Source organism: Nerophis lumbriciformis, linkage group LG01 (genome assembly GCF_033978685.3).
Source record: "Nerophis lumbriciformis linkage group LG01, RoL_Nlum_v2.1, whole genome shotgun sequence".
NCBI lineage: Eukaryota > Metazoa > Chordata > Actinopteri > Syngnathiformes > Syngnathidae > Nerophis > Nerophis lumbriciformis.
Genome location: NC_084548.2, coordinates 63,980,001 through 63,999,568, shown reverse-complemented (window position 1 = coordinate 63,999,568; position 19,568 = coordinate 63,980,001). Strand labels below are relative to the sequence as shown.

Here is a 19,568-nt window from a genome sequence, read left to right as displayed (position 1 = left end):
TCCGGATGGTTCTTTTCCTTTTTGTTCTGGAGGACACAACGTTTCCAAAAACAATATGAAATATGAACTCGTCTGACCACAGAACACTTTTCCACTTTGCATCTTAGATGAGCTCGGGCCCAGTGAAGCCGGCAGCATTTCTGGGTGTTGTTGATAAATGGCTTTGGCTTTACATAGTAAATAATAATAATAATAATAATACCTGGGATTTATATAGCACTTTTCTAAGTACCCAAAGTCGCTTTACATGTAGAACCCATCATTCATTCACACCTGGTGGTGGTAAGCTACTTTCATAGCCACAGCTGCCCTGGGGTAGACTGACGGAAGCGTGGCTGCAATTTTGCGCCAACGGCCCCTCCGACCACCACCTATCATTCATCATTCAATTTACCGGTGTGAGTGGCACCGGGGGCAAAGGGTGAAGTGTCCCGCCCAAGGACACAACGGCAGCTATTTTTGGATGGTAAGAGGCGGTGAGCGAACCTGTAACCCTCAGGTTTCTGGCACGGTTGCTCTACCCACTACGCCATGCCGTAGTAGTTTTAAACTTGCACTTACAGATGTAGCGACTAACTGTAGTCAATAACAGTGGTTTTCTGAAGTGTTCCTGAGCCCATGTGGTGATATCCTTTACACACTGATGTCGCTTTTTGATGCAGTACCGCCTGAAGGATCGAAGGTCACGGCCTTGCCACTTACATGCAGTGATTTCTCCAGATTCTATGAATCTTTTGATGATATTACGGACCGTAGATGGTGAAATCCCTGAATTCCTTGCAATAGCTGGTTGAGAAATATTTTTCTTAAACTGCTCACGCATTTGTTGACAAAGTGGTGACCCTCGCCCCATCCTTGTTTGGGAATACCTAAGTATTTCATGGAAGCTGCTTTTATACCAAATCATGGCACCCACCTGTTCCCAATTAGCCTGTTCACCTGTGGGATGTTCCAAATAGGTGTTTGATAAGCAGTCCTCAACATTCTCAGTCTTTTTTGCCACGTGTGCCAGCTTTTTTAAAACATGTTGCAGGCATCAAATTCCAAATGAGCTAATATTTTTCCAGTGTGAACATTAAATATCTTGTCTTTGTGGTCTATTCAATTGAATATAAGTGGAAAAGGATTTACAAATCATTGTTTTCGGTTTTTATTTACAAATCACACAGCGTGCCAACTTCACTGGTTTTGGGGGTTTGTAGGTCAATTTCTCATTCCGTTGGCCATTGTCTGCAAGGTTTTGAATGTGTTCCACCGTGACAAGGAAAATGAAACTCCAAATATTTCACCAGATTTTATTTAGACAGCATGACGACATGACTTTGGGGGCTCCAGTCTACTGAAAAATGATGCATTTCTCGTAAAAAAAACATTCACAATTATTTTCCCTAACCCAATTCTGCTCTTTGCTGTTTTCCGTGGCAGGTAAAGGAGGAAATAATAATAACAATTAGAGATGTCCGATAATATCGGCCTGCTGATATTATCGGCCGATAAATGCTTTAAAATGTAATATCGGAAATTGTCGGTATCGTTTTTTTTATTATCGGTATCGTTTTTTTTATTTATTAAATCAACATAAAAAACACAAGATACACTTACAAATAGTGCCCCAACAGTTAATTTTACACATTTTCATGAATTACTAGTTTCTATGTAACTGTTTTTATATTGTTTTACTTTCTTTTTTATTCAAAAATGTTTTTTAAATTTATTTATCTTATTTTATTTTATTAACATTTAAAAAAGGACCTTATCTTCACCATACCTGGTTGTCCAAATTAGGCATAATAATGTGTTAATTCCACGACTGTATGTATCGGCATCGGTGGATATCGGTATCGGTAATTAAAGAGTTGGACAATATCGGATATCGGCAAGAAGCCTTTATCGAACATCCCTAATATATATCAATACAGTCTGCAAGGGATACAGTCCGTAAGCACACATGATTGTGCGTGCTGCTGGTCCACTAATAGTACTAACCTTTAACAGTTAATTTTACTCATTTTCATTAATTACTGGTTTCTATGTAACTGTTTTTATATTGTTTTACTTTCTTTTTTATTCCAATTTTTTTATTTATTTATTTATCTTATTTTATTTTATTAGCATTTAAAAAATGACCTTATCTTCACCATACCTGGTTGTCCAATTTAGGCATAATAATGTGTTAATTCCACGACTGCATATATCAGTATCGGTTGATATCGGTATCAGTAATTAAAGAGTTGGACAATATCGGAATATCAGATATCGGCAAAAATCCATTATCGAACATCCCTAATATATATCAATACAGTCTGCAAGGGATACAGTCCGTAAGCACACATGATTGTGCGTGCTGCTGGTCCACTAATAGTACTAACCTTTAACAGTTAATTTGACTCATTTTCATTAATTACTAGTTTCTATGTAACTGTTTTTATATTGTTTTATTTTCTTTTTTTATTTATTCAATGTTTTTAATTTATTTGTCTTATTTTATTTTATTAATATTTAAAAAAAGGACCTTATCTTCACTATACTTGGTTGTCCAAATTAGGCATAATAATGTGTTAATTCCACGACTGTATATATCGGCATCGGTTGATATCGGTATCGGTAATTAAAGAGTTGGACAATATCGGAATATCGGATATCGGCAAAAAGCCATTATCGGACATCCCTAATAATAATAATAATAATAATAATAATAATAATAATAATAATAATAATTTTGCTGGATTATTACAGGATTAATGTTCTCAGCATTACCTAGGACAGGACTGTCAATCTTGTTCTTGGTTAGTCCGAGCTGAACCTCTCCAGAAGATCCACTGCAAACATGGGAACCACCTGTGTTGGGCACAATCAACACTGCAGTGACCTCTACTGGTTCTTGAAGGTACTACAACTAATTGCAAGTTGGGCCCAATCAACAATGCAGTGACCTCTACTGGTTCACGACGGTACTACAACTCATTGCAAGTTGGGCCCAATCAACAATGCAGTGACCTCTACTGGTTCTTGAAGGTACTACAACTCATTGCAAGTTGGGCCCAATCAACAATGCAGTGACCTCTACTGGTTCACGACAGTACTACAACTCCTTGCAAGTTGGGCCCAATCAACAATGCAGTGACCTCTACTGGTTCACGACGGTACTACAACTCCTTGCAAGTTTGGCCCAATCAACAATGCAGTGACCTCTACTGGTTCTTGAAGGTACTACAACTCCTTGCAAGGTGGGCCCAATCAACAATGCAGTGACCTCGACTGGTTCTTGAAGGTACTACAACTCATTGCAAGTTGGGCCCAATCAACAATGCAGTGACCTCTACTGGTTCTTGAAGGTACTACAACTCCTTGCAAGTTGGGCCCAATCAACAATGCAGTGACTTCTACTGGTTCACGACGGTACTACAACTGTCTGAATGTTATGTCAACAATCGTCGGTCGCGCTTCCCACCTGGACCATGACAAGCTTCTGGGTTTTAGGGGTGGTCGGGTCCGGGTACTCCTCTCCAAAGCACAGTTCTATGCTGTAAAGAGGCGGTGTTCCCTTTCCTTGCAAACAGCGCTGAAGATCTGCATAAAGAATGTTCCAGATTATTCCTTTTTAGTACATGAAGAGGTTTTTATGACCAAGGTAAAGTTCCTTAAACACTGTTGTCGGGGTTCAATTACCATTGAGAAATGTTGAGTTGTCAAGCAATTTGAAGGTCTTCTCTCGTTCTAGTTTGTTGGGCCGATCGGTGTGCGGGGCCGCGGGGCCGCTCCAGTACACCCTGCCCTGGCAGAAGCGCTTGATGAACACCCCATCGGGGGCCACCCATATGAGCACACCCCTCTCCAGGTGGCAGAGGAGGCGATTGATGGCTTCCAGCGTGAGCGCGGACATGTGTAAGGAGCTTGCGGGAGGAAAAGAAAGCTGCTGTGCGGTGCAGGGCCCGTAAATACGCTCACTTGCTACCGGACCCCGACCCTGCAGGATGAAGCAGCCGTCCGGACTGGTGGTGGTGCTCACCAGCACCGTGCGGCCCTGGTACAAGAAGGTCACCTGCATGGTGAAGTCTGCAAACACAACATGTGGTGAGCAGGTTTGATCTCACCAGTCTTGGTCTGCCGGACTTACTTGCTATGCTGTGGATGGAGCTGCAGAAGGTCAGAGGATCAAAGTGCCGAAGGGGACCTTTTTTCCCAGTCGTCTCACAATACATGTGGTCCCTTGTAGGCGCGTCTAAGGCACAGTGGAAGTGATGAGTCAGCACTTGTCAAAGTGAAGCTTGGACCATGGCATCGCTTTAGTGGGTGCCACGTCACCACGGCAACATGTCATCGTTTTAGAGGATGCCACGTCACCATGGCAACATGTCATCGCTTAAGTGGATGACACGTCACCATGGTAACGTGTCATCACTTTAGTGAATGCCACATCACCATGGTGAAATGTCAACAATTTAGAGTCGCCACATCACCATGGTAACATGTCATCACTTAAGTGGATGCCAAGTCACCATGGTAACATGTCATCACTTTAGTGGATGCCACGTCACCATGGTAACATGTCATCACTTTAGTGGATGCCACGTCACCATGGTAACATGGCATCGCTTAAGTGGATGACACGGCACCATGGTAACATGTCATTACTTTAGTGAATGCCTCGTCACCATTGCAACATGGCATCGCTTAAGTGGATGCGACTTCACCATGGCAACATGGCATCGCTTAAGTGGATGACACGTCACCATGGTAACGTGTCATCACTTTAGTGGATGCCACGTCACCATGGTAACATGTCATCACTTAAGTGGATGCCAAGTGACCATGGTAACATATCATCACTTAAGTGGATGCCACGTCACCATGGTAACATGTCATCACTTTAGTGGATGCCACGTCACCATGTGTCATCACTTAAGTGGATGACACATCACCATGGTAACATGTCATCACTTAGGTGGATGCCACGTCACCATGGTAACATGTCATCACTTTAGTGAATGCCTCGTCACCATTGCAACATGGCATCGCTTAAGTGGATGCCACGTCACCATGGCAACATGGCATCGCTTAAGTGGATGACACATCACCATGGTAACATGTCATCACTTTAGTGGATGCCACATCACCATGGTAACATGTCATCACTTTAGTGGATGCCACGTCACCATGGTAACATTTCATCACTTTAGTGGATGCCACATCACCATGGCAACATGTCATCCCTTTAGTCGTCGCCACGTCATCATGGTAACATGTCATCACTTTAGTGGATGCCACATCACCATGGCAACATATCATCACTTTAGTGGATGCCACGTCACCATGGCAACATGTCATCACTTTAGTGGATGCCACGTCACCATGGTAACATGTTATCACTTTAGTGGATACCACGTCACCATGGTAACATGTCATCACTTAAGTGGATGACACGTCACCATGGTAACATGTGATCATATTAGTGGATGCCACATCACCATGGCAACATTTCATCACTTTAGTGGATGCCACGTCACCATGGCAACATATCATCACTTTAGTGGATGCCACATCACCATGGCAACATGTCATCACTTTAGTGGATGCCACGTCTCCATGGCAACATGTCATCGCTTTAGTGGATGCCACGTCACCATGGCAACATGTCCTCGCTTTAGTGGATGCCACGTCACCATGGTAACATGTCATCACTTTAGTGGATGCCACGTGACCAAGGTAACATTTTATCACATTAGTGGACGTTACGTCACCACCCATTGACCCTCTTTAGTGGACACCACGTCACCAGGGTAACGTGTCGTCACTTTAGTGGATGCCACATCACCATGGTAACGTGTCATCACCTAACCACCCATTGACCCTCTCTAGTGAACACCTATCCAATAATGAAAGTTAGCTATTAAAGAAGAACACTTGCTTGTGTTTGCAGCGCTCACCAGGTTCTTCTCCTCCTTCACCATCTCTTTCTTCTCCTTCTCCTTCTCTTTCGTTGCAGACTTGAAACGATTGCTTTTGAAAACAAAAACAAAAAACCAGGACAGATGTTTGCTTTGTTGGATCCACCGATGTTCTCTCATTGTTCTTTGACCAAGTAGTGCACACCGTTATCTCATAGCCATGGAACAATCATCATATTTGAAGCACAGAAACCACTGCCTTGGTTTTCCTTACCTGGGTTTCTGGACAAGCAGGGCTCCGTGGCGATGCCTCAGCTCGGGTGTTGTATTTGGTCTGTGCAGACTCTGTGAAGCACCAGTAGATTGAAGATGAGTCCACATGTCAAACATATTCTAGTCCAAGGATTCTTCCTGTCTTTACCGGTCTGACCAGTTGGTCCAGCGCCTTGCAGGATGCGGTACACCTTATAAGGCTCCGAGACGTCATGCTGGCAGAGTTCTGGCACCACCTGGAAGTCTGTGCTCTTGTTGAGTGCACATCGCAGACGAGTCTTCCACACGCTGGGGTTGGCCCGATCCTGTCCCTCCCTGTGTTTGCCTTTGTGCAAAGCCCAGGCCTGAAATATGTCCGTCAGCAAAGAGTCCGATTAATTCAGTGGATTCTTTTAGTGGACCAACAATACCAAGATCCATATTCAACGCCAAAAACAGTGTGTGCAGTCTAGACTAGGACTCTGGGACGCAGGGGGAACCTATCCCAGCTGCATTTGGGCGGAAGTCAGGGTACACCCTGGACAAGGAAGGTGGGTTACACCCTGGACTACGAAGTCAGGGTAGACCCTCAATAAAGAAGTCAGGGTACACCCTGGACAAGGAAGGCAGGGTACACCCTGGACTAGGAAGTCAGGGTAGACCCTAAATAAAGAAGTCGGGGTACACCCTGAATAAAAAAGTCAAGGTACACCCTGGGGCGGTAAAGCTCGGTTGGTAGAGTGGCCGTGCCAGCAACTTGAGGGTTCCAGTTTCGATACCCGCTTCCGCCATCCTCGTCACTGCCGTTGTGTCCTTGGGCAAGACACTTTACCCACCTGCTCCCAGTGCCACCCACACTTTGAGTCACTACAGAAAAGCGCTATATAAATATAATTCGCTTCACTTCACTTCACCTTGGACAAGGAAGGCATAGTACACCCTGGACAAGGAAGGTGGGGTACACCCTGGACTAGGAAGTCAGGGTAGACCCTGGATAAAAAAAAGTCAAGGTACACCGTGGACAAGGAAAGCAGGGTACACCCTGGATGAAGGAGTCAGAGTACACCCTGGACAAGGAAGTCAGGGTACACCCTGGACTAGGAAGTCAGGGTAGACCCTGGACTAAGAAGTCAGGGTAGACCGTGGATAACAAATTCAGGGTACACCCTGGACAAAGAAGGCAGGGTACACCCTGGACAAGGAAGACAGGGTACATCCTGGACTAGGAAGTCAGGGTAGACCGTGGATAAAAAAGTCAGGGTACACCCTGGACAAAGAAGGCAGTGTACACCCTGGACTAGGAAGTCAAGGTAGACCCTGGATAAAGAAGTCAGGGTACACCCTGGACAAAGAAGGCAGGGTAAACCCTGCTTAAAAAGGTCAAAGTACACCCTGGACAAGGAAGGCAGTGTACACCCTGGACAGGGAAGGCAGTGTACACCCTGGACAAGAAAGGTGGTGTACACCCTGCACAAGGAAGTCAGGGTAGACCCTGGATAAAGAAGTCAGGGTACACCCTGAATAAAAAAAGTCAAGGTACACCCTGGACAATGAAGGCAGGGTACACCCTGGACTAGGATGTCAGGGTAGACCCTGGATGAAGAAGTCAGAGTACACCCTGGACAAGGAAGGTATTGTACACCCTGTACAGGGAAGGCAGTGTACACCCTGGACTAGGAAGTCAGGGTAGACCGTGGATAACAAATTCAGGGTACACCCTGGACAAAGAAGGCAGGGTACACCCTGGACAAGGAAGACAGGGTACACCCTGGACTAGGAAGTCAGGGTAGACCCTGGATAAAGAAGTCAGGGTACACCCTGGACAAGGAAGGCAGGGTACACCCTGGACTAGGAAGTCAGGGTAGACCGTGGATAAAAAAGTCAGGGTACACCCTACATAAAAAGGTCAAAGTACACCCTGGACAAGGAAGGCAGCATACACCCTGGACAGGGAAGGCAGTGTACACCCTGGACAAGAAAGGTGGTGTACACCCTGCACTAGGAAGTCAGGGTAGACCCTGGATAAAAAAGTCAGGGTACACCCTAAATAAAAAAGTCAAGGTACACCCTGGACAATGAAGGCAGCGTACACCCTGGACTAGGATGTCAGGGTAGACCCTGGATGAAGAAGTCAGAGTACACCCTGGACAAGGAAGGCATAGTACACCCTGTACAGGGAAGGCAGGCTACACCCTGGACTAGGAAGTCAGGGTAGACCCTGGATAAAGAAGTCAGGGTATACCCTGGACAAAGAAGGCAGGGTACAGCCTGCATAAAAAAGTCAAGGTACACCCTGGACAAGGAAGGCAGGGTACACCGTGGACTAGGAAATCAGGGTAGACCCTGGATAAAGAAGTCAGGGTACAACCTGGACAAGGAAGGCATGGTACACCCTGTACAGGGGAGGCAGGGTACATCCTGGACTAGGAAGTCAGGGTAGACCGTGGATAAAAAATTCAGGGTACACCCTGGACAAAGAAGGCAGTGTACACCCTGGACAAGGAAGACAGGGTACACCCTGGACTAGGAAGTCACGGTAGATCCTGGATAAAGAAGTCAGGGTACACCCTGGACAAAGAAGGCAGTGTACACCCTGGACTAGGAAGTCAAGGTAGACCCTGGATAAAGAAGTCAGGGTACACCCTGGACAAAGAAGGCAGTGTACACCCTGCATAAAAAGGTCAAAGTACACCCTGGACAGGGAAGGCAGTGTACACCCTGGACAAGGAAGGTGGTGTACACCCTGGACAAGAAAGGCAGTGTACATCGTGGACAAGGAAGGCAGGTTACACCCTCGACAAGAAAGGTTGGGTACACCCTGGACTAGGAAGTCAGGGTAGACCCTGAATACAGAAGTCAGGGCACACCCTGGACAAGGAAGTCAGGGTACACCCTGGACAAGGAAGGCAGCGTACACTCTGGACAAGGAAAGTGGGGTACACCCTGGATAAAAAAGTCAAGGCACACCCTGGACAAGGAAGGTTGTGTACACCCTGGACAAGGAAGGTTGGGTACACCCTGGATAAAAAAGTCAAGGCACACCCTGGACAAGGAAGTTTGTGTACACCCTGGACAAGGAAGGTTGGGTACACCCTGGATAAAAAAGTCAAGGCACACCCTGGACAAGGAAGTTTGTGTACACCCTGGACAAGGAAGGTTGGGTACACCCTGGACAAGGAAGGTTGTGTACACCCTGGACAAGCAATGTGGAGTACACCGTGGACAAGGAAGGCGGGGTAGACCCTGGACAAGCAAGGTGGAGTACACCGTGGACAAGGAAGGCGGGGTAGACCCTGGACAAGCAAGGTGGAGTGCACCGTGGACAAGGAAGGCGGGGTAGACCCTGGACAAGTGTCCACCTCATGATAGGGCCAACATAGACGGACAACATTCACACACTAGGAAACATTTAGTGTTGACAATCAATCTATTCCCAGGTGCATGTTTTTAGAGGTGGGAGAGGCTTATCCCCAGGTGCATGTCTTTTGAGGTAGGAGGGAGTTGGAGTACATGGAGAGAACCCACGCAGTCACAGGGAGAACATGCAAACTCCATACAGAAAGACCCCGAGCCCGTAAATTGAACCCTGAACTTTCTTGCCTTGAGGCACGGGTAAAAAAAACATTGTCGTATCTTGCTGCCTACATTTGATTTACACAACGTCAAAAAGATCAAGGCAAGAACCCCAACATTCACTTTTTCACCAATGCAAACAAACAAGAGTCAAAGTCTTTCATATTATTTTTGATATGCTGGCACGTTTGAATATAAAAGATTGCAAACCAAATATTACAACATTTTCAAATGAAATTCAAATCTGGCTGTGAGCAGTCTACTGTGTGAACACATTTTGTTGTAATTAACACAAATTATATTTATATTGGGAGTAATCAGAGTCAGCCACCTATTTTATTGCAGTAATAATTATAAGTAGACATGTGATTTATAAACATCATCAAATCGGATGCAATGAATATTTGTGTAACTATAAGTAGACATGCGGTTTATTAACATCATCAAAATGGATTAAATGAATATTTGTGTAATTATAAGTCGACATTTGATTTATTAACATCATCAAAAAGGATTAAATTAATATTTGTGTAATTATAAGTAGACATGTGATTTATTAACATAATTAGAACGGATTAAATGAATATTTGTGTAATTATAAGAAGACATGTGATTTATAAACATCATCAAAATCAATAAAATGACTAGTTGTGTAATTATAAGTAGACGTGTGATTTATTAACATCATCAAAATGGATTAAATTAATATTTGTGTAATTATAAGTAGACATTTGATTTATTAACACCATCAAAATGGATTAAATTAATATTTGTGTAATTATAAGTAGACATGTGATTTATTAACATCATCAAAATGGATTAAATAAATATTTGTGTATTTATAAGTAGACATTTGATTTATTAACAACCTCAAAACGGATGAAATGAATATTTGTGTAATTATAAGTAGACATGTGATTTATTAACATTATTTTAATGGATGAAGTCAATATTTGTGTAATTATAAGTAGACATTTGATTTATTAACATCCTCAAAATGGATTAAATGAATATTTGTGTAATTATAAATAGACATGTGATTTATTAACATCCTCAAAATGGATGAAATAAATAGTTGTGTAATTATAAGTCGACATGTTATTTAATAACATAATTAGAACGGATTAAATGAATATTTGTGTAATTATAAGTAGACATTTGATTTATTAACATCCTCAAAATGGCTTAAATGAATATTTGTGTAATTATAAGTGATTTATTAGCATAATAAGAACGGATTAAATGAATATTTGTGTAATTATAAATCGAAATTTGATTTATTAACATAATCAAAATGGATTAAATTAATATTTGTGTATTTATAAGTAGACATTTGATTTATTAACAACCTCAAAATGGATTGAATGCATATTTGTGTAATTATAAGTACACATGTGATTTATTAACATCCTCAAAATGGATGAAATAAATAGTTGTGTAATTATAAGACGACATGTTATTTAATAACATAATTAGAACAGATTAAATAAATATTTGTGTATTTATAAGTCGAAATTTGATCTATTAACATCCTCAAAATGGCTTAAATGAATATTTGTCTAATTATAAGTGATTTATTAGCATAATAAGAACAGATTAAATGAATATTTGTGTAATTATAAGTCGAAATTTGATTTATTAACATCATCAAAATGGCTTAAATGAATATTTGTGTAATCATAAGTGATTTATTAGCATAATAAGAAAGAATTAAATGAATATTTGTGTAATTATAAGTCGAAATTTGATTTAGTAACATCATCAAAATGGATTAAATTAATATTTGTGTAATTATAAGTAGACATTTGATTTATTAACATCCTCAAAACGGCTTAAATGAATATTTGTGTAATTATAAGTGATTTATTAGCATAATAAGAACGGATTAAATGAATATTTGTGTAATTATAAGTCGAAATTTGATTTATTAACATAATCAAAATGGATTAAATGCATATTTGTGTATTTATAAGTAAACATTTGATTTATTAACATCCTTAAAATGGATTAAATAAATAGTTGTGTAATTATAAGTCGACATAATATTTAATAACATAATTAGAACAGATTCAATTAATATTTGTGTAATTATAAGTCGAAATTTGATTTATTAACATCCTCAAAATGGCTTAAATGAATATTTGTGTAATTATAAGTGATTTATTAACATACTCAAAATGGATGAAATGAATATTTGTGTAATTATAAGTCGACATTTGATTTATTAACATCCTCAAAATGGATTAAATGAATATTTGTGTAATTATAAATAGACATGTGATTTATTAACATCCTCAAAATGGATGAAATAAATAGTTGTGTAATTATAAGTCGACATGTTATTTAATAACATAATTAGAACGGATTAAATGAATATTTGTGTAATTATAAGTAGACATTTGATTTATTAACATCCTCAAAATGGCTTAAATGAATATTTGTGTAATTATAAGTGATTTATTAGCATAATAAGAACGGATTAAATGAATATTTGTGTAATTATAAATCGAAATTTGATTTATTAACATAATCAAAATGGATTAAATTAATATTTGTGTATTTATAAGTAGACATTTGATTTATTAACAACCTCAAAATGGATTGAATGCATATTTGTGTAATTATAAGTACACATGTGATTTATTAACATCCTCAAAATGGATGAAATAAATAGTTGTGTAATTATAAGACGACATGTTATTTAATAACATAATTAGAACAGATTAAAATAAATATTTGTGTATTTATAAGTCGAAATTTGATCTATTAACATCCTCAAAATGGCTTAAATGAATATTTGTCTAACTATAAGTGATTTATTAGCATAATAAGAACAGATTAAATGAATATTTGTGTAATTATAAGTCGAAATTTGATTTATTAACATCATCAAAATGGCTTAAATGAATATTTGTGTAATCATAAGTGATTTATTAGCATAATAAGAAAGAATTAAATGAATATTTGTGTAATTATAAGTCGAAATTTGATTTAGTAACATCATCAAAATGGATTAAATTAATATTTGTGTAATTATAAGTAGACATTTGATTTATTAACATCCTCAAAATGGCTTAAATGAATATTTGTGTAATTATAAGTGATTTATTAGCATAATAAGAACGGATTAAATGAATATTTGTGTAATTATAAGTCGAAATTTGATTTATTAACATAATCAAAATGGATTAAATGCATATTTGTGTATTTATAAGTAAACATTTGATTTATTAACATCCTTAAAATGGATGAAATAAATAGTTGTGTAATTATAAGTCGACATAATATTTAATAACATAATTGGAACAGATTCAATTAATATTTGTGTAATTATAAGTCGAAATTTGATTTATTAACATCCTCAAAATGGCTTAAATGAATATTTGTGTAATTATAAGTGATTTATTAACATACTCAAAATGGATGAAATGAATATTTGTGTAATTATAAGTAGACATTTGATTTATTAACATCATCAAAATGGATGAAATGAATATTTGTGTAATTATAAGTAGACATTTGATTTATTAACATCCTCAAAATGGATGAAATAAATAGTTGTGTAATTATAAGTCGACATGTTATTTATTAACATCTTCAAAATGGATTAAATGAATATTTGTGTATTTATAAGTCGACATTTGATTTATTAACATAATCAAAATGGATTAAATGCATATTTGTGTATTTATAAGTAAACATTTGATTTAATAAATAAACATTGATTGATTAACATCCTTAAAATGGATGAAATAAATAGTTGTGTGATTATAAGTCGACATGTTATTTAATAACATAATTAGAACGGATTAAATGAATATTTGTGTAATTATAAGTAGACATTTGATTTATTAACATCCTCAAAATGGCTTAAATGAATATTTGTGTAATTATAAGTGATTTATTAGCATAATAAGAACGGATTAAATGAATATTTGTGTAATTATAAATCGAAATTTGATTTATTAACATAATCAAAATGGATTAAATTAATATTTGTGTATTTATAAGTAGACATTTGATTTATTAACAACCTCAAAATGGATTGAATGAATATTTGTGTAATTATAAGTACACATGTGATTTATTAACATCCTCAAAATGGATGAAATAAATAGTTGTGTAATTATAAGACGACATGTTATTTAATAACATAATTAGAACAGATTAAATAAATATTTGTGTATTTATAAGTCGAAATTTGATCCATTAACATCCTCAAAATGGCTTAAATGAATATTTGTCTAATTATAAGTGATTTATTAGCATAATAAGAACAGATTAAATGAATATTTGTGTAATTATAAGTCGAAATTTGATTTATTAACATCATCAAAATGGATTAAATGAATATTTGTGTAATCATAAGTGATTTATTAGCATAATAAGAAAGAATTAAATGAATATTTGTGTAATTATAAGTCGAAATTTGATTTAGTAACATCATCAAAATGGATTAAATGAATATTTGTGTATTGATAAGTAGACATTTGATTTATTAACATCCTCAAAATGGATTAAATTAATATTTGTGTAATTATAAGTAGACATTTGATTTATTAACATCCTCAAAATGGCTTAAATGAAAATTTGTGTAATTATAAGTGATTTATTAGCATAATAAGAACGGATTAAATGAATATTTGTGTAATTATAAGTCGAAATCTGATTTATTAACATAATCAAAATGGATTAAATGCATATTTGTGTATTTATAAGTAAACATTTGATTTATTAACATCCTTAAAATGGATGAAATAAATAGTTGTGTAATTATAAGTCGACATAATATTTAATAACATAATTAGAACAGATTCAATTAATATTTGTGTAATTATAAGTCGAAATTTGATTTATTAACATCCTCAAAATGGCTTAAATGAATATTTGTGTAATTATAAGTGATTTATTAACATAATCAAAATGGATGAAATGAATATTTGTGTAGTTTAAGTCGACATGTGATTTATTAACATTATCAAAATGGACTAAATTAATATTTGTGTAATTATAAGTGATTTATTAGCATAATAAGAACGGATTAAATGAATATTTGTGTAATTATAAGTCGAAATTTGATTTAGTAACATCATCAAAATGGATTAAATGAATATTTGTGTATTTATAAGTAGACATTTGATTTATTAACATCCTCAAAATGGATTAAATGAATATTTGTGTAATTATAAGTAGACATTTGATTTATTAACATCCTCAAAATGGCTTAAATGAATAATTGTGTAATTATAAGTGATTTATTAGCATAATAAGAACGGATTAATTGAATATTTGTGTAATTATCAGTCGAAATTTGATGTATTAACATCATCAAAATGGATTAAAAGAATATTTGTGTATTTATAAGTAGACATTTGATTTATTAACAACCTCAAAATGGATGAAATGAATATTTGTGTAATTATAAGTCGACATGTGATTTATTAACATCATCTAAATGGATTAAATAAATATTTGTGTAATTTTAAGTAGACATGTTATTTATTAACATAATCAAAATGGATTAAATTAATATTTGTGTAATTATACGTAAACATGTGATTTATTAAAATCCTCAAAATGGATTAAATAAATAGTTGTGTAATTTTAAGTCGACATGTTATTTAATAACATAATTAGAACGGATTAAATGAATATTTGTGTAATTATAAGTCGAAATTTGATTTATTAACATGCTCAAAATGGATGAAATGAATATTTGTGTAATTATAAGTCGACATGTGATTTATTAACATCATCTAAATGGATTAAATAAATATTTGTGTAATTATAGGTCGACATGTTATTTATTAACATCATCAAAATGGATTAAATGAATATTTGTGTAATTATAAGTAGACATGTGATTTATTAACATCCTCAAAATGGATGAAATAAATAGTTGTGTAATTTTAAGTCGACATGTTATTTAATAACATAATTAGAACGGATTAAATGAATATTTGTGTAATTATAAGTCGAAATTTGATTTATTAACATCCTCAAAATGGCTTAAATTAATATTTGTGTAATTATAAGTGATTTATTAACATAATTATAACGGATTAAATGAATATTTGTGTAATTATAAGTCGACATTTGATTTATTAACATCCTCAAAATGGATTAAATGAATATTTGTGTAATTATAAGTGATTTATTAGCATAATAAGAACAGATTAAATGAATATTTGTGTAATTATAAGTCAAAATTTGATTTAGTAACATCATCAAAATGGATTAAATGAATATTTGTGTATTTATAAGTAGACATTTGATTTATTAACATCCTCAAAATGGCTTAAATGAATATTTGTGTAATTATAAGTGATTTATTAGCATAATAAGAACGGATTAAATGAATATTTGTGTAATTATAAATCGAAATTTGATTTAGTAACATCATCAAAATGGATTAAATGAATATTGTGTATTTATAAGTAGACATTTGATTTATTAACATCCTCAAAATGGCTTAAATGAATATTTGTGTAATTATAAGTAATTTATTAGCATAATAAGAACGGATTAAATGAATATTTGTGTAATTATAAGTCGAAATTTGATTTAGTAACATCATCAAAATGGATTAAATGAATATTTGTGTAATTATAAGTAGACATTTGATTTATTAACATGCTCAAAATGGATTAAATGAATATTTGTGTAATTATAAGTAGACATTTGATTTATAAACATCCTCAAAATGGCTTAAATGAATATTTGTGTAATTGTGAGTGATTTATTAGCATAATAAGAATGGATTAAATGAATATTTGTGTAATTATAAGTCAAAATTTGATTTATTAACATCATCAAAATGGATGAAATGAATATTTGTGTACTTATAAGTAGACATTTGATTTAACAACCTCAAAATGGATGAAATGAATATTTGTGTAATTATAAGTCGACATGTGATTTATTAACATCATCAAAATGGATTAAATAAATATTTGTGTCATTATAAGTAGACATGTTATTTATTAACATAATCAAAATGGATTAAAATAATATTTGTGTAATTATAAGTAGACATGTGATTTATTAACATCCTCAAAATGGCTTGAATTAATATTTGTGTAATTATAAGTGATTTATTAACATAATCAAAATGGATGAAATGAATATTTGTGTAGTTTAAGTCGACATGTGATTTATTAACATCATCAAAATGGATGAAATGAATATTTGTGTAATTATAAGTCGACATGTGATTTACTACTACTAGTCAGTAAGTGTTCTAAACTATAGTTGATGAATACTATGTAATAAGTTAGTAATTACGTCATGTGAGGATTATAGTTCGGAGCCCAACGAGGGCGGCCATTAACCTGCAGCGAGACACCACGTGACAGTGGAAGGAAGAAACGTGTTCGATGTGTGAGTTTAGTTCAGCGTGTGAAATGTTGACGTGTGAAGATTTAGAAGCCTACCTTGAAGAGAGCGGCGTCTTCTGTCTGCTTGTAGTCCTTCTTGGCTGCGTGCTTCCAGGGGATCCTGAACATGGTCTTGCTGGAGTCGTGCCAACACAGACCCTCGAACGCACCTGAGTCCACCTGCGCCAGCAGCCACTCCTTCAGGTGCAGCCTGGAGCCTTCGTCCATCTTCATCTCACCTGCACCAACATGGACGTTTGGAAAGAACGTTCACTTCACTTCACGTCCGACGAGAGCGAAAGCGAAAGTTACACGCGTTGCGTTGCGTTGCGCCTTACTTTCGCTTTCCCTTCGCAAGATCCCCGGGTTTCACTTCGACATGTTTCCGACTTCAACACAACAAACGACTCCTGAGTCAGTCAAACATCTTTTTTTGTGACTCGTTTGCGACATCGAACAATACATTTGGAATAAGTAACTCCAACTATAAACCATACATTATGTTGGGGTCGGAACCATGCGTCAGTGCGCGCGCACACTTACCACGGATGCGCGCGCAGTCGCGGTAAAGATTGACTTTAAAAACGTTGCTGGCGTTTTACCTCAAAGGAAGATTGACATCTCGATTACAGATGGATATATGTTCATAACAATATAGATATCATTGTTACATCTATGATAGATGTGTTACATATAGTATATATCTATGATAGATGTGTTACATACAGTATATATCTATGATAGATGTGTTACATACAGTATATATCTATGATAGATGTGTTACATACAGTATATATCTATGATAGATGTGTTACATATAGTATATATCTATGATAGATGTGTTACATACAGTATATATCTATGATTGATGTGTTACATACAGTATATATCTATGATAGATGTGTTACATACAGTATATATCTATGATAGATGTGTTACATACAGTATATATCTATGATTGATGTGTTACATACAGTATATATCTATGATAGATGTGTTACATACAGTATATATCTATGATAGATGTGTTACATACAGTATATATCTATGATAGATGTGTTACATACAGTATATATCTATGATAGATGTGTTAGATACAGTATATATCTGTGATTGATATGTTACATACAGTATATATCTATGATGGATGTGTTACATACAGTATATATCTATAATAGATGTGTTACATACAGTATATATCTATGATTGATATGTTACATACAGTATATATCTATGATGGATGTGTTACATACAGTATATATCTATAATAGATGTGTTACATACAGTATATATCTATGATTGATATGTTACATACAGTATATATCTATGATAGCTGTGTTACATACAGTATATATCTATGATAGATGTGTTACATACAGTATATATCTATGATAGCTGTGTTACATACAGTATATATCTATGATAGATGTGTTACATACAGTATATATCTATGATAGATGTGTTACATACAGTATATATCTATGATAGATGTGTTACATACAGTATATATCTATGATAGCTGTGTTACATACAGTATATATCTATGATAGATGTGTTACATACAGTATATATCTATGATGGATGTGTTACATACAGTATATATCTATAATAGATGTGTTACATACAGTATATATCTATGATGGATGTGTTACATACAGTATATATCTATAATAGATGTGTTACATACAGTATATATCTATGATTGATATGTTACATACAGTATATATCTATGATAGATGTGTTACATACAGTATATATCTATGATAGATGTGTTACATACAGTATATATCTATGATAGCTGTGTTACATACAGTATATATCTATGATAGATGTGTTACATACAGTATATATCTATGATGGATGTGTTACATACAGTATATATCTATAATAGATGTGTTACATACAGTATATATCTATGATTGATATGTTACATACAGTATATATCTATGATGGATGTGTTACATACAGTATATATCTATAATAGATGTGTTACATACAGTATATATCTATGATTGATATGTTACATACAGTATATATCTATGATAGATGTGTTACATACAGTATATATCTATGATAGATGTGTTACATACAGTATATATCTATGATAGCTGTGTTACATACAGTATATATCTATGATAGATGTGTTACATACAGTATATATCTATGATGGATGTGTTACATACAGTATATATCTATAATAGATGTGTTACATACAGTATATATCTATGATTGATATGTTACATACAGTATATATCTATGATGGATGTGTTACATACAGTATATATCTATAATAGATGTGTTACATACAGTATATATCTATGATTGATATGTTACATACAGTATATATCTATGATAGATGTGTTACATACAGTATATATCTATGATAGATGTGTTACATACAGTATATATCTATGATAGCTGTGTTACATACAGTATATATCTATGATTGATATGTTACATACAGTATATATCTATGATA

General features: G+C 35.3%; 1 protein-coding gene across 4 annotated transcripts; it reads right to left on the bottom strand.

Moving 5' to 3' along the window:
* Window positions 1-1,183: 1,183 nt before the first annotated feature.
* Window positions 1,184-17,569, bottom strand: irf10 (interferon regulatory factor 10). Of its 4 annotated transcripts, XM_061972152.1 has the most exons (9): window positions 17,428-17,569; window positions 17,147-17,328; window positions 6,310-6,505; window positions 6,163-6,233; window positions 5,928-6,072; window positions 4,118-4,222; window positions 3,670-4,056; window positions 3,452-3,570; window positions 1,184-2,838 (listed from the first exon to the last, which is right to left on the bottom strand). In XM_061972152.1, exons 2-9 carry the CDS (start codon window positions 17,321-17,323, stop codon window positions 2,788-2,790), a joined length of 1,251 nt encoding a protein of 416 aa, XP_061828136.1. In that variant the 5' UTR covers window positions 17,324-17,328; window positions 17,428-17,569; the 3' UTR covers window positions 1,184-2,787. The 4 variants fall into 4 exon arrangements, with proteins under 4 accessions (XP_061828136.1, XP_061828132.1, XP_061828140.1 ...); XM_061972148.1 differs by having other exon boundaries at window positions 17,147-17,541; XM_061972156.1 differs by having other exon boundaries at window positions 5,928-6,000; window positions 17,147-17,541.
* Window positions 17,570-19,568: the final 1,999 nt, after the last annotated feature.

Excerpts from the sequence above, each read along its gene's own strand:
- irf10 (XM_061972152.1), bottom strand. The coding sequence starts at position 17,323 with ATGAAGATGGACGAAGGCTCCAGGCTGCACCTGAAGGAGTGGCTGCTG. Across the intron at positions 6,073-6,162 it reads CTGCTTGTCCAGAAACCCAG|AACAATGAGAGAACATCGGT; the intron begins GTAAGGAAAACC and ends ACTTGGTCAAAG. Across the intron at positions 2,839-3,451 it reads AGAAGCTTGTCATGGTCCAG|GTGGTTCCCATGTTTGCAGT; the intron begins GTGGGAAGCGCG and ends TGCCCAACACAG.